General features: G+C 37.8%; 2 protein-coding genes across 2 annotated transcripts in view; one reads left to right on the top strand and one right to left on the bottom strand.

Moving 5' to 3' along the window:
* Positions 1 to 2,046: 2,046 nt before the first annotated feature.
* Positions 2,047 to 6,329, top strand: tlr1 (toll-like receptor 1). The gene is made up of 2 exons (XM_017456779.3): positions 2,047 to 2,146; positions 3,002 to 6,329. Exons 1-2 carry the CDS (start codon positions 2,051 to 2,053, stop codon positions 5,441 to 5,443), a joined length of 2,538 nt encoding a protein of 845 aa, XP_017312268.1. The 5' UTR covers positions 2,047 to 2,050; the 3' UTR covers positions 5,444 to 6,329.
* ints10 (integrator complex subunit 10) overlaps positions 5,559 to 15,655 on the bottom strand; it is a 21,175-nt gene continuing 11,078 nt past the window's right edge. The window contains exons 12-17 of the mRNA XM_017456786.3: positions 15,421 to 15,573; positions 15,138 to 15,246; positions 14,353 to 14,432; positions 14,058 to 14,223; positions 12,748 to 12,841; positions 5,559 to 6,831 (exon numbers count right to left, since the gene is read on the bottom strand). Of these exons, the coding sequence (XP_017312275.1) occupies positions 6,675 to 6,831; positions 12,748 to 12,841; positions 14,058 to 14,223; positions 14,353 to 14,432; positions 15,138 to 15,246; positions 15,421 to 15,573 (759 nt within the window). The 3' untranslated portion in view covers positions 5,559 to 6,674. The remainder of the gene's footprint in view (positions 6,832 to 12,747; positions 12,842 to 14,057; positions 14,224 to 14,352; positions 14,433 to 15,137; positions 15,247 to 15,420; positions 15,574 to 15,655) is intronic.

A 15,655-nucleotide genomic window follows, 5' to 3' on the forward strand; every position in this document is an offset into this window, starting at 1 on the left:
TATCATGGTTTTGGTTTAATAAGGAAGACAGGGATGGATGTAACTATGTTTCTTTTCTATGATTCTCTGTGATGTTTGTTATTTTGTTGTTAATGCAGCCTGAATCCTTTGTAGATGGTCTGATGGGCACAAAATTCAATAAAAAAGAAGACGGACATGCAACCCCCCCACACCCTCATTTCAACCACCTGAAATGTCCTCTACTATTGTCAAACTTAAGGGGAAGGCAAACTGTGAAAAAGAAGGGGAAAAACAAGGAAAAAGAGATTAAAGAAAATAGAAGAGAAGGGGAAAGAGTCAGACATTTATATACAGAGAGACGAAAGAAAGAAAGAAAGAAAGAAAGAAAGAAAGTAAGAAAGAAAGAAAAAAGAAGATAGAGAGAAGAAAGAAAGATAAACAGTGAAAGAAAGAAAAAAAACAAGGAAAAAAGATAAAAGAAACAAAAGAGATACGCGAAAGAGAAGAGGAAAGAGTCTGACACATACAGAGAGACAAAAAGGAAAGAAAGAAAGAAAGAAAGAAAGAAAGAAAGAAAGAAAGAAAGAAAGAAAGAAAGAATGAAAGAAAGAATAAAAAAATCTTTATTGGGTCAAACTAATATCATTGAAAAACACATTGATACCGAAACTGTAACAAAGCAATAATTAAAAAAGTAAAAAAAGAAAACCAAATAAATTCCCTTTCAAAAAAATTAAAAAGAAAAAAGGAAAGAAAGAACGATGAAGATGGGGAGTATACAGGTAAAGATACAGAGAGACAAAAGAAAGAAAGAAAGAAAGAAAGAAAGAAAGAAAGAAAGAAAGAAAGAAAGAAAGAAAGAAAGAAAGAAAATCAGGATGGGGAGAAAAGAGAGGGAAAGACCAACAGTGAAAGAAAAAAGGGGGGAAAAAGGGGAAGAGAGAAAAAGGAACAGAAATCAAGAGAAAGTGGGAGATAGAAATAGAGACAATTCTGTTATGCCTCATTTGTATAGTATTAGGGCACTTTGTTAGACCACCTACACTTGTGAGTTATAGCTCAGTGAACACTGAGTGTGTGTGTGTGTGTGTGTTGCTGTATTTGTGCTATGTTTGTGAGCCTTGATGTTTGGTTTGGTGCAGTATCCAGGGCTTTGATTTCATCAAATGGAAACGGAAACACACACACACACACACACACACACACACACACACACACACACACACACATGATCCTGAAACGCATCTGTACCATTATCCGTGTTTGTAAATCCATTATCAGAGTTTGTGTGTATTTGCACACCCATTAAGAGGAGTCAAATGTACATCTTGTGGAAGTTAGTGTCACTGAGGTTACATGTAGCAGCTTGAGGCTACTGACTCACAAACACACACACACACACACACGGTCATGCTTCTGAGCTAGATAAAGCCAGACCATTTGTCCAGTTCACAAAATAGAACTAAAGCCCTATTCAGCCTGGATTAGTTTTACAAGAAGAAGTGGAGTAATGTAATGGTTACTGATGTATCACTGGGATTTTAGTAATTTATTACGGAAAGGAAAGATTACACCACATTTTGTCTTCTATCAAATGACCAGTAGAAATAACCCAAGGTTAAATACAGTACAGTATACCACATCCTAATTTACATGTTGGGGGAAAAGTGGTTTTGCACATTTATCATGAAGGAGAGGTCCCAATAAAAGTTTACTTATTTACCAAAATATCTGAAGAAAATGTTAATCCTTTTTTTTTCTTTCCACATTTGAGTGCTTGCTGCAGATGGAGATGTGGCACAGGAACCCCTTCGTTCCCCCATGGCAGTGTGTCACAGAATATATAGATATATCTATATCTATAGTATCTATTGTATATAAATTTTATCATTTGTAAATGATATATATATATATATCAATCAGTTAAAAATGATAAAATATACATAATTCTACATCTATTCTACAAATTCTAAATCTCAACTCTGCTTTCATCTTTCATGCAAACGCCTTCTTTTGTGGGGTATGTGGCGGGAAGTGCTATTTAAAAAGAAAGCAGGAAGCAGAAGTAAGACTTCATAATTTGACTATTATGCTTCACTTAAACAACATGAGATGTGCTACTGTTAATCCCCATCACCCACTCAGCAGAACATTCAGCAAACAGATAACGCAGAATTCTTCCCTGGTAAGTAACCTGTCATTATTACTAATGGTTTAATTAATGGAGTTGACAAATTTTACAAACTTGACAAATTCACTGAATGAAAAGGACACTGTTCACTCAAACTTTAATGATATACTACTAAACCACATGTGAAGTCAAGACATTATTATAAAGTTCTATTTGTGTTAAGACTGAATGACAGATGGAACTTTTTAATACTAAAGCCACAAAGTGTTCAAAACTAAGTTGCTTTTAGTGTATTAAGGAAGCTCTTTCCCCTAAGGAACAGAAAAGCAGTATTGAAACCAGATGGGTTAGGTAGTCATTTGTTCTGACTGCACTCTTACTAACTTCAGTGTGATATTTCTTGTTTAAATAGCTGGCATTGCCAGGGAAACTATCATGAAATAAATGTAATGGCTCTTTTTATTTATTTATTTATTTATTTATTTATTTATTTATTTATTCAAGCAACATTCTAAGAATAAAATCATTATACCATCAGTAATTCTGTAAACACTACAGACTACTTAAATATATTTCATATAGAAATTCAGAAAATGCTTTTTAATGTTTTTGCTGTCCCATTACATGGACATATTCTTTTATTTTACATCTAAATGTCAATATAGAGGAATGCAAATTTGTACATCTGAATGTGAGAATAAAGCCAAAAGAGTCAAAAGGGTAATACTAAGGGTAACTTTGGCTTGAATTGAAGCACCCCCCCCAAAATAAAAAAAGTCCTAAAAGCCACCATTGCACATTATGAAGCAATAGAATGTAACTGACATAAACAAACAAGGGAGATTTTTTTTTTGCAAATGTTACTAACGAACGTCTATAATCCAGTTTTTAATGTTGTCCTTTTAACAGATAATACTTGCACTAATGAAGGCTCAAGGGCTCCCCTGGTTGTCAGTGGTGGCACTCCTGGTGTCTTTACCATATTCCTCCTTGCTGAACATGGAGACGTTTATTCTTGACTACTCTTCCAGAAACCTTTCTGCAGTTCCCCCTGATCTCCCCCCATCTGTTCAATGCCTAGATGTGTCTCAGAATCGAATTTGGACCCTGAAGAAACATGACTTCCATAGAACACCCAGGCTCCATTTTCTAAATCTCTCCTGGAACATTCTTGAAGATATACACCCAGACACATTTATTTCCACTCCTCTTCTGGCAACACTGGATCTGTCCCACAACAGCCTGAAAAATCTGTCCCACCAACAATACCTGGTGAAAGCACAAAACCTACAGTATTTGGACTTGTCATCCAACTTGTTTGCAGTTATGGCACTGGGGTATGAGTTTTCCAAACTCATGAAACTTAAATGGCTTGGTTTGAGTGCCAGGATTATTCAGAACAACAACTTTGTTAACGTCTCTGACCTCCATCTCCAAACTCTCTTCATTCAGGCTCAAGATTTGACGGTGTATGAAAATGGAAGTCTCACTGGTGCAAAATCAGACAAAATTGTCATCCTAATGCCCAGTAATGTATTTGATCTCCCAATAATTGTTGACGCTTTGACATCCTTTAAACAAGTAGAGCTAAGGGGGCTATACAATCCAGAGGACTTCCTTGGAATACTTGTGACACGCAAAGTACGCATTCAAACGGTTAATTTACATTTATCTTCTGTTTGGAGTACATGGAAAGTAATAACAGCCCTTACCAACAGTGCCTTAAGGTCAACTATCTGCCAGTTCAGTATGTCTAATCTTACCCTTTATGATATGTATGGAGATTATTTTGTGATCCAAGGCTACTCTTTAGATTCCTTCAGCATTAGACAAGCATCAGTGACTGTGTTCATTTTTAATCAGCTGAGTCTATATGACTTCATAATCAATATACCTGCAAGAAATCTAACTTTTGCCCAGTCACCAATAGTCCATATGACTTGCCCAAAGGTTGTTAGCATGATACAGATGCTTGATTTATCTGACTGTGTCCTAACTGAAAATGTATTTAAAGATCCTCTTGGGGAATGTAACACCTTGAGCAATCTGGAGATATTGGTCTTGAAGCGCAATAACCTTAGACAGTTGATGCCACTGACTTCAAGAGTTCAACTAATGAGCTCTCTAAGACATGTGGACTTTAGCCAGAATTCACTGACTTATGAGGAAACTCAGGGCAGATGCAATTGGCCTTCAAAAATCAGCCACTTGGATTTATCTTTTAATGAGTTTGAACAGACTGTGTTTAAATGCTTGCCAACTGCTCTAGTCAATCTCAACCTCCAGAACAACCACATTAGCGCAATTCCAGCAAATATTTCTGGTCTGGACTCTCTCAAAGTTTTAGATCTTACGGCAAATCGTCTGCTGGATCTCCCAGACTGCCTGGGGTATCCAAAACTACAGAAACTTGTGCTACGTGGGAACTTCCTGCATGCGCCATCAACAGGCTCTCTCAAGACCTGTTCACACCTAACTGTAGTGGATATGAGTATGAATCCCTACATCTGTACCTGCCCTTTGCGAGAATTCACCAACCTTATTGATGAAAAGGGTACACTGGGTGGCTCAAATTCTTGGAAGTACCAAAGAATCACCGTGGCTCACTGGCCAGATGGGTATCGATGTAGTTACCCAGAGTACTGGAGAAAAGCAATGCTTAAAAACTTCAGTATGCTTGAGATCACTTGCAATGCTGGGCTACTGGCAGTAACCATTTTGGTCCCAGCCATAATTTTGATCATTGCTGTAGGAATTCTATGCCAACAACTAGATCTTCCGTGGTATATAAGCATGATTTGGAGATGGACTCGTGCAAAGCACCATGCCCGAAGTTCCCAGCAACGACAAGAAGATCTTCAAGGAGTACACTTCCATGCTTTCATCTCCTATAGCCAAAGAAATGCCAACTGGGTTATAGGTCAACTCTTGCCCAAACTTGAAGGTGAGGACTCCTCAACCCAAAATGGACTGCGAGTGTGTCACCACGAACGAGACTTCATCCCAGGAAGGCCAATCTTAGACAACATCCTCCACTGCATAGAACAAAGTAGATGCTGTGTCTTCGTGCTGTCCTCTCATTTTGTGCAGAGTGACTGGTGTCACTATGAGCTCTACTTCGCTAGCCACCAGTGGATAACACGAGGTATGGATAATATCATCCTCATTCTGCTAGAGCCGTTGCCTACTTATCTAATACCCTCTAAGTATTACCAGCTAAAGGCAATGATGGCCAGACGCACTTACTTAGAGTGGCCCCAGGACACAGCCAAACAGAGACTGTTTTGGGCAAACCTGCGTGCTGCACTGCAAGCGGATCTACCTGATTGTGGTGAGAGAGAATGGGAATGAGAGGACAAACCAATTACAAAAGAAGCAGAAGGATCTAAACAGTGCACTACAGCAACAAATTACCACAACAGTTGCAGAATATATAAATGCAGTAAAGATTTCAACTATCCATTGATTCAGTTCAAAACAGGCTATTTATTTTTTGCCAAGTCTCAAAGGTCATGAGGTATACAACAATTTAAAGTATGCAATTCAAATACAATATAAAGTTACAATAATTTTAAAAACATAGATAAAGAAAAAAAGTGTTCCTTATTTGAAATTAAAGACGTTTATAGAATGTGTGTGAGTCCAAGATTAATTACGTGAGATATATATATATAATTATTATTCTGTTTTTTCCTGAGATTTCAAAGTCTGATCTCAATTGAGTCTGATCTCAAGTCTACTAGATAACCAAACATAGAAATTACAAAGCAATGATACATAAAACATAATACTTGGACATAAACACCTTAAGAACACTGAGGGGTTCTTCATAGGCCAGGATGCAACCATTGCAACCAATTACCCTAACGTTTTGCAATATGCAATTCCACAAGCTTTAACAGGGAAATATACCAGATTCCATTACCCCGTTAAAAGAAAGACACTCCTGTTTGAGGTCTCTGTCTGTGCTTATCCAAAATAGGCAACTCTAAACCTACACAATTCACAAAAGTAAACAATAGTAATAGTGAACAGTATCAAGTTGAAAAATAAGCTTTTCGCATGAACATTGCAAATTCCGTTAGAATTAGGGCATAGGGCAGAAGTCACCAGAAAAGTCCTCCCTGAAACAAATTAAACATGTGTAGAAGATGCGTAGGATAATGGTTAGATATTTGTTGCTAGCTCCTAAAACATTAATATTGTCGTATTAATGACAAATCCAATGTAGATGTGGTGGAGACAGCAAATGTAAGTTCCAAAATACAATACAGCTATATGGCCCAGTTGAGCCGAGTTACAGCAGGGACTTTGCTCAGTTAGCTAGCGATCTATGAGATAACAAGAGTAATAGCGTTGAAAGTGGTACATTATTAGCATGAAATTTGAATCTTTGGAAGCTGATCTGTTGTGTACAGATGAGGAGAGCTGGACAGATTAAAAAACTAAAGCATGGCTGCATCACTCTCTATAGGTAGAGATTAACAACTTAGAATTTTATTCCAAAATAAACATTGGATGCTGTTGAAGATTAATACGGAAATTATTCAGGGTTGATTTTTTTTCTTCTAAGCGGCTGAGTTCATGGTAAGGACTGGATGAGGATGATTTTCTCATTAATGCAGAATCGATGTAGCACGCTGAGTAGATTTTCTCCGCAGCGAGACACCTGGCGTTCCATGGCCAGCCGGAAATCTTCTTTCACACCTTTGGTAATGCCACGAGTCACAGTGTGATGCCTGAAAAAGCGGAAACAAGACTGAGTGAGCGTGCATTTTGCACTCACGATTTCAAACTTGCTTTGTGACAAACAACCAGACAAAAACTTTTACAGTGTCAAAATGTTTTCAAACCTCGACTGAGATCATGTGATTCATGATCTCGGTCACGACCTGAAAGCACTCAAGTCACAATGTGAAACCACACCCATGCACACGCGCACACACATACAGTGCATCCGGAAAATATTCACAGCGCTTCACTTTTTCCACATTTTGTCATGTTACAGCCTTATTCCAAAATGGATTAAATTTATTATTTTCCTCAAAATTCTACAAACAATACCCCATAATGACAACATGAAAGAAGTTTGTTTGAAATCTTTGCAAATTTATTAAAAATAAAAAACAAAAAAGCACATGTTCATAAGTATTCACAGCCTTTGGTCAATACTTTGTTGAAGCATCTTTGGCACCAATTACAGCCTCAAGTCTTTTTGAGTATGATGCTACAAGCTTGGCACACCTATTTTTGGGCAGTTTCTCCCATTCTTCTTTGCAATACCTCTCAAGCTCCATCAGGTTGGATGGGGAGCGTCGGTGCACAGCCATTTTCAGATCTCTCCAGAGGTGTTCAATCGGGTTCAGGTCTGGGCTCTGGCTGGGCCATTCAAGGACATTCACAGAGTTGTCCTGTAGCCACTCCTTCGTTATCTTGGCTGTGTGCTTAGGGTCATTGTTCTGTTGGAAGATGAACCTTTGCCCCAGTCTGAGGTCCAGAGCGCTCTGGAGCAGGTTTTCATCAAGGACGTCTCTGTACATTGCTGCATTCATCTTTCCCTCAATCCTGACTAGTCTCCCAGTTCCTGCCGCTGAAAAACATCCCAACAGCATGATGCTGCCACCACCATGCTTCACTGTAGGGATGGTATTGGCCAGGTGATGACTGGTGCCTGGTTTCCTCCAGACATGACGTTTGCCATTCAGGCCAAAGAGTTCAATCATTCGTTTCTCATGGTCTGAGAGTCCTTCAGGTGCCTTTTGGCAAACTCCAAGCGGGCTGTCATGTGCCTTTTACTGAGGAGTGGCTTCCATCTGGCCACTCTACCATACAGGCCTGACTGGTGGAGTGCTGCAGAGATGGTTGTTCTTCTGGAACGTTCTCCTCTCTCCACAGAGACACGCTGGAGCTCTGTCAGAGTGACCATCTGGTTTTTGGTCACCTCCCTGACTAAGGCCCATCTCCCCCTATCGCTCAGTTTGGCCGGGCGGCCAGCTCTAGGAAGAGTCCTGCTGGTTCCAAACTTCTTCCAATTTCAGATGATGGAGGCCACTGTGCTCATTGGGACCTTCAATGCTGCAGAAATGTTTCTGTACCCTTCCCCAGATCTGTGCCTCTATACAATCCTGTCTCGGAGGTCTACAGACAATTCCTTGGACTTCATGGCTTGGTTCGTGCTCGGACATGCATTGTTAACTGTGGGACCTTATATAGACAGTAGTGTGCCTTTCCAAATCATGTCCAACCAACTGAATTTACCACAGGTGGACTCCAATCAAGTTGTAGAAACAGCTCAAGGATGATCAGTGGAAACAGGATGCACCTGAGCTCAATTCTGAGTGTCATGGAACAGGCTGTGAATACTTATGTACATGTGCTTTTTTTTTTTTAGTAAATTTGCAAAGATTTCAAACAAACTTCTTTCACGTTGTCATTATGGGGTATTGTTCGTAGAATTTTGAGGAAAATAATGAATTTAATCCATTTTGGAATAAGGCTGTAACATAACAAAAAGGGGAAAAAGTGAAGCGCTGTGAATACTTTCCGGATGCACTGTACACACACACACACACACACACACACACACACACACACACACACACACACACACACACACACACACGCATCTCTGTGTGATCCTTAATTTAAAAAACAAAACAAAACAAAAAAGAAAAACAGACAAAAGACGGCAGATATTTTGTGACAGGCTCCACAACACAATAGTAAAATATGCAGATGTTGGGAATCTTTGCATAGTAAAACATTGATAATGACATTAAAACATCACATTTGATTCATCCAAATGTACAACAACAAAAACAACGACAACAACAACAGAAAATGAGACAAAACTGCAACAGATGCCATGAATCAAAACTAAAACACTTGTGAAATGAAAATCCTGCGAAATAAAGAAACGCAAAAGGGGGAAATATATAGCGACGCGTTGCGGCGTATGAGCAGGCTGGGCGCGGAGTTTGGGGATGGGCAAAGTTTAATGACGAGGGTGGGGTACCTGTCAGCCTTCTGAGCCCCAGGAAGCAGCAGGGTATTTAACTCCACCCCCAGGGCGGGGCTGGGGTTCCTATGGACATCAAACACCAATTCATCAACACCCCAAATACAGGGCTGCATTCAAGACCGCAAATATAAGCCAAGTTATCACTTAATGTCAGATAAATATAGATTTACCAAGGGTATGTAAAAACAAAAGATGATAAAACATTAATAATTACCCACAAAAACAAATGACACGTGCATCACTCCCATTATCCACAAAATCACCGACAAATGTGATTGTGGTTAGCACTAGACAAACTCCACTTTAATAATCTGGATTACTGCCACATTAGCAAAGTAACTTGATGAACTACTAGCTAACATGCTAACTAGCAGACTTACTAGCCAACTTGCCAATGAGCTAGCAAAAAGTTAAATGGTCTTTTTCATTAAACTGATAACTGTTTGCAAAAGCTACTTAACTTGCAGGTAAATTAATACTTTGTTAGCTAGCTGTTAGCTAACTATCAAGCTAGGCATTAATACTTTAATAAAATAGGTATTAATAAAATTAATACTTTGCTAGCTAGCTTTACAACAACGCTACTACTTCATTCAATTTATCTTAGAATCAACTAGCTTCAGGAGAAGCTACATTACATACATTAAAGCATTATTCTTAGTGTTACAGTGAGTGGTTTTCATTGCACAGTAGCTAACTATCAAGCTAGGTAGCTATTTACTATAGCCATTTATCACTCTTGAAATCTTTAATAAAAATATAAAAGTATTTAGTAAAATGAAAGGATGGAGATAAACAGTAAAAAATCATATATAAAACACGGAGAGAATGACTGTATTAATAATCTGGATTAGTGGCAATTTAGCACACAAACTAGATGGGATGCTAACTAGATAGCGTACTAATCAGACATATAAATACATAGACACCGCACTGGCTGCTGGATGGTACGTCAACGTCACCGCCATATTGGTCCGGGCAACATTAAAAAGTCTCATCTTATATTATAGTTTATATTCTAAACTAAATTTCCCGTAATCGAGATTTTCATCTATATTGCTGTTTTTCTCCATACCGATTTTTATGACATCCTCGTTTTGGCTGAGCGACTGACATATTGTGAATCTTACTGTAGATTGTTGGCTAGCTAACTTTTCTCATACTGTTAAGGTTTCCCAAAGAGAAACAGCTGAGGAGGAAGTGGGAAGGTGCTGTAAGATGGGAAGGTGTTTCCGTAAGCGAGTCCTCCGTGCTATGCAGTGAGCATTTCAAGTCGGAGGACTTTGACTATTAGAGATGGAGCTGAACTTATTCAGTTGCCCCACTCACCTCCAAACAGTAGGTGTATCGATGGGCTATAATGATTTAATAGCTTGCCATCAAATTGTGGCTTATTGTTGTTATTATTATTAGCTATTATAAATCTATTATTATTATTTTTATCATTATTATCATCATCATCACATAAATGGTTTTTACTAGTGCAACTGTAACTGTTTTACTGGATCAATAAAGGACTATCTTATATTATCTTTGTAATTGTCTGTTTTGGAGTACATCTGTATCCTTTTATTGTTAATAAAATATAGAAAGCAGACTGACTGCCAGTGTCTCACTATTTGATTTGTATTTGCTGATTTTGTTCCATTTTGGTATAATGATGGTCAATTGTTAGTACTTAAAGATACACTATTTAGATTTCTTTTTACAGTATTTAAAAATGATCGAGCTTTGTTAACAGAATTCCAACCTGGAGCACAAGAAAAGCTAAAAGATGGGGTCGAAGACAGAAAAGGCCAGCTCCACAATGAATAAAAAAAACTTTATGCACATTTCATGTACAGTAAATTATCTTACATTAGGGATATCTCAGCATTTATCAAACAAGAAAAATAAGCCAAATCTATGCTTGACAAGTGTGAGTTTTCACAATTCCTTATGACAAATAATTTTCCAAGTCTAACTATCGAGATTCTAAGTAACTGGAGACTTAAATTTTTTTGTACTTCACATAGATCATAAACCATTGAAATTGTTTGAGAAATGAAAACTTTATTGTGCTTTTTATCCAGAAAAACCACAGCTCCCCTGTTTACTTGTATTTTGTTTATAGGGCAGTCTTGCCGGGATCAATATGGCGGACATGTTGACATATCACTTTGAACGGTTGAACGGTATGAACGTAGACCAACAGCTATTTTTACAGCAGCACAAATGAGGGTAGATAATTTTCCAAGTTCATAACTTTCATGTGTGGATCAAGGATGGATTTTAAACTAATGTATGTTGTCATTCATTTAAATGTGTCTTTGGTGTTTAAAATTAAGAGGTAATAAAGTTAATAGGGCCCTGGGAAAAACGAGTCCTGACTACATAAAACCTTTGGAAAATTTTACTTAATGTGTGTTAACAGAATATTGGATTGAGGAACATATGACCCTGGGAACATAGGAGTGACCCCGTCATAAATAGCTAGCTAACAGCTCCATTAAATAAAGTACTGTTTCCCTTAAGAGAAGAAAAACATACTGGCTAACAACTAAACAAGTTAGTTATTTATCTCTCTAAGCATGTTTTACACAAAGTGATTGGTTGCAGTAACTAAATATTATCTACATAACTTTACTAACCCTGTAACTTGGATACAGATTTTGATAGTCTTTTTTGAACAATCTTTTTGGTCTATATTTTATGCGGTATGTTAATGAGGAAACTATTAAGTAGTGCCAGCCACGGGATCTCAGAAAGCAGTTCTAACTACATTAACCACTGCTTGCCTGCCAATGAAAAAAAACATGATTTCTCCAGATTTTTTTTTACATTTAATAAACAGCTTTCTTAAAAGGAAACTGCTTCAGATTGCATTGCCCTCTGGGTAAGTAGTGCCCCTGAAATAAAGTAATGGATCTTCCTTAACGATATCAATGAAAAACTGAGTTTCTTTCATTATGTTTCATATTTATACTGAAAGGTGTTAATGGTTGTTTTGACATGATTTTGAGTCTTGAATGCACCCCATGTGTAAGGTCAAAGGTCATCTGCAGCAAAAACAGCCAGACACAGTGCATATTAGAGGTCTTCACTAGAAGCTAAGCCAAATCGCTAAGGTAGGGTAAGGAAAGAAAGGGGGGAGGGGGGATGTAAAAGTATTATTCTTCCCATTAGACACATTATCGTCAAATCCAAAATTATTGGCACCGTTCAATAGGATGGGCAAAACGGAATTCACGCTACAACCAACATTAAATACAAACAAGAGAAATGACTTACCTTGCAACTTACCTTTTTATGAAAAAAAAATCAAATAATAAGAATTTATCTTCTAAACAGTACTATTTTGTCTTAAAATGTGGCGAAATTCAACAATGACACATATGAGGTTGTTCACATGTAAAATCTATCACCTTGGGACACTTTCAACACAAAACACAAAGCACTTGACCTTGTATGTATTATTCATTCCTTTTAAGATATACATTTTCCACATTTTTATAACGGGTGCCATTAATTCAGGAGCCGACTACAGGAGACTTTGTCCAAAATAAAAGAAATACAAAACTTTACAATAAAATATCTTAAATAATCACTTGTCATTATTTCGCCATTGTTATATTGTTTGAATATATAAACTTACTTAATTAGCATCCCCTGATTGGGCAATAGCTCCAGCTGGACCCGCCCGCCTTCTGTCGTACGGAGGTACGCGAACTCTTCCAACATATCGATGTCTGGGATGGTAGTCAAGGGGATTAATAACACTAAAACAATAAGATTACATAATTGTAAAGAACCTGCACTTGTCCAACACTGTTTGTAGCTAAGCTATGGTCAAATTTTTTTGCATTTAGTAAAGCGTGGTATATCATTCTGAAGTAAAGAAGAAAGAAAGTAAAGACAAAGATGCCTTGGTGTTACACTTGCTTTCATACTAGTGGACAGTAAATTTTTATATAATCAACAGTTCACAAGGGGGCACAATGAATAAATACAAACAAAACAGCGCTGTGTTTTATTGTTTACTACAAAGAATAAACCTGGCTGTTAACAAAGTGCGTTTATTTTTAAACTAAAATGCATAAAATTAGTAACCAACAGATTTAACCTAGGCTCTCGGGCCAGTTCCAGTGTTAACTGTCTCACTGTTTTCAGTCATAGTCTGTTTTCAGTCATTTTGTCTTCTGAAGTAAATATCCTTTAAATTTAGTCAGTATTTCGTCATGACATACTTATTCATTTCACTCAACTGAATATTAGTTGACGAGAAAATGCTAAATTAAACCAAATATTGACACATTTTATATAGTAATTTAAACACGCATCAACAAAAACGTGAAAACTGCCCTTGCTGTGAAAATCTGATCTCCTGAAATAACGTTACAATGAGTACACTACTGTAGTACAATACTGTGAATTCTTTATGCTTTAATTATTCATTGTCCGTGTTTTAGTGCGTTGCAACGGAAAGAGCGTATTCACAACGTGACTTACCGGTCACTTGTGCATTCGCTTGGGACGTTTGTTAGTATGTAAACAAACACGCATGGAAACACAATGGGTGATATCGAGATCAGCAAAAATGATCAAGGTCATGTCCATATAATCGTACGATAAGTCGATAACGTAATTATCGTGACAGGACTAAGTCTTACCTAACTATCTAGTCTAGCTTGCTACCTAGGTTAGATTTGTTATCATCAATCATAAATGAAATAAGGATTGGCTCAACCATGGTATTGAGGAGGTTGTTTTATTGCACTGTAGCCTTAGAGGCAGAAAATCAAGAGAATTTCCTTTCTTGTGAGACTTCACTATTTGTAGCTACAGTTAAAGTGGGCTTCCTTTACATACCATGCCATACCATGCATAGTGTGAATGCATTCTTGCTCTGTTCATACAACAATGAATCACTAATTAGTAGTCATTTTAGCACACTGTGAAGGATACTGGTGACGTAGTTGAAGAAGTTCTCGTACTGAAAACTCCCCTGATCACAAATTTTGTCCACTGCCTTCAAGAACAGAGTCTCTCCCTGTGGCCAATCATGCTGCAGGAGAACGATCACATGACCTAGAGACAGGTCATCTCTGTTGCCCTCGGTGAACGCTCGCAACTAAAAACAGACAGTTGAAGATTCAAAGCAAGAACATTCAATGCTTATTTCTATATCATTTCTAATCTAGCAGTGAAGTGGGATGATGATGGTGAGTGAATAATATTGTGTGTGCATGTATGTATTTACTTTGAAGCAGGCCAGCATGAGCTGCAGACAGAAGGGCAGAATGTCTTTGCTAGTGCAGGGAATAAGCCTCAAGTCATTGCCTACAAGCAGGAAAAAGAGTTTTAAATCCACGTCCTATTTACTTCATAGAGCACTCCACTATTTGCGATTCATGTCCAAAACCCACAGTGAAGAATACACTAAATATGATTGTAAAATTGAATCAGAAGGCTCCACTGGAGTATATGACTATAGTACTATGCAATGTAACTAGTAATGTATTCAGAGTTGAGTTAAGTACTCGTAGTGAGGATTTAATATTGAAATTCAGATCTTAGAGATAACTACGGAGATTTGTCTGAGAATTGCACGCAACAATGAACTATAGACGTACAATGCAACATTTAATAATAATTCAGATCAAAATATTATTAATAAATAATATTTGTAATAATTAGTATTATTAATAATAAATAATATTTGGAATATAAATTCAGGTCTATTTAACCATTAGTATATTGGCAATGTAATTATTATTTTTCTTTTTAAATTGTCTCTTTCTTTTATGTTACATTGCATTACATTTGACAGCAAAGTAACTGTGATCTGGTTCCTCAGTCCGCATTTTCTATCCCTGATTTGTCTTCATGTTAACATGTGTTTAGAGGCAGTAGTCTAGATGCTAATAAAAAAAAAAAAACCTGTCTCAGACAGTTTTACTGAAGAAAAGTCGGACAACATCGGAGGTGACAACTGCAGACAGGTGATTTGCACGATTTGAAGGGACTCATCTAGGATAGACGCACCTTTCTTGCCTTTGTTTCTTCCTCGGTTCTGCTCCTCGCTGGACTTTGTTGCCTCCTGATTTTGAGGTACCAGACCACTTACAACCTCCAACAGCTTCTCACAGGCCAACTAGGGAAATCAAACACAACCCACACACACACACACACACACAAACACACACACACACACACACACAGGCATACAAATACACAAATCAACATCAATCAAGGCAGGAAACTGCACATGATGCATCAGTCTGTGTGTGTACTAATAAGATGTTTGCTGTGTATGTGACCATGTTACCCGGTACTCCCCAAGTGCGTAGTGACAGGATGCTTGCTGAATTAAGGCTCTGTGTGTCTCCAGGCTGGAGGCTGATGGGTGTGTGTTCTGGTTCTGCTGGGGCTGAAGAGACGTTAGCTGCATTAGACTGGACAGAGCTTTCCTGTAGTGACCCTGAAACACACACACACACACACACACACACACACACACACACACACACACACACAAATAATTACATATAGAAATGTAACAT

This window comes from Ictalurus punctatus, chromosome 2 (genome assembly GCF_001660625.3).
Source record: "Ictalurus punctatus breed USDA103 chromosome 2, Coco_2.0, whole genome shotgun sequence".
Taxonomy (NCBI): Eukaryota; Metazoa; Chordata; class Actinopteri; order Siluriformes; family Ictaluridae; genus Ictalurus; species Ictalurus punctatus.

Bases quoted from the DNA above. Each gene is read 5' to 3' on its own strand.
- tlr1 (XM_017456779.3), top strand. From the start codon at position 2,051: ATGCTTCACTTAAACAACATGAGATGTGCTACTGTTAATCCCCATCAC. The intron at 2,147-3,001 runs GTAAGTAACCTG...TCCTTTTAACAG, and splicing joins TAACGCAGAATTCTTCCCTG to ATAATACTTGCACTAATGAA.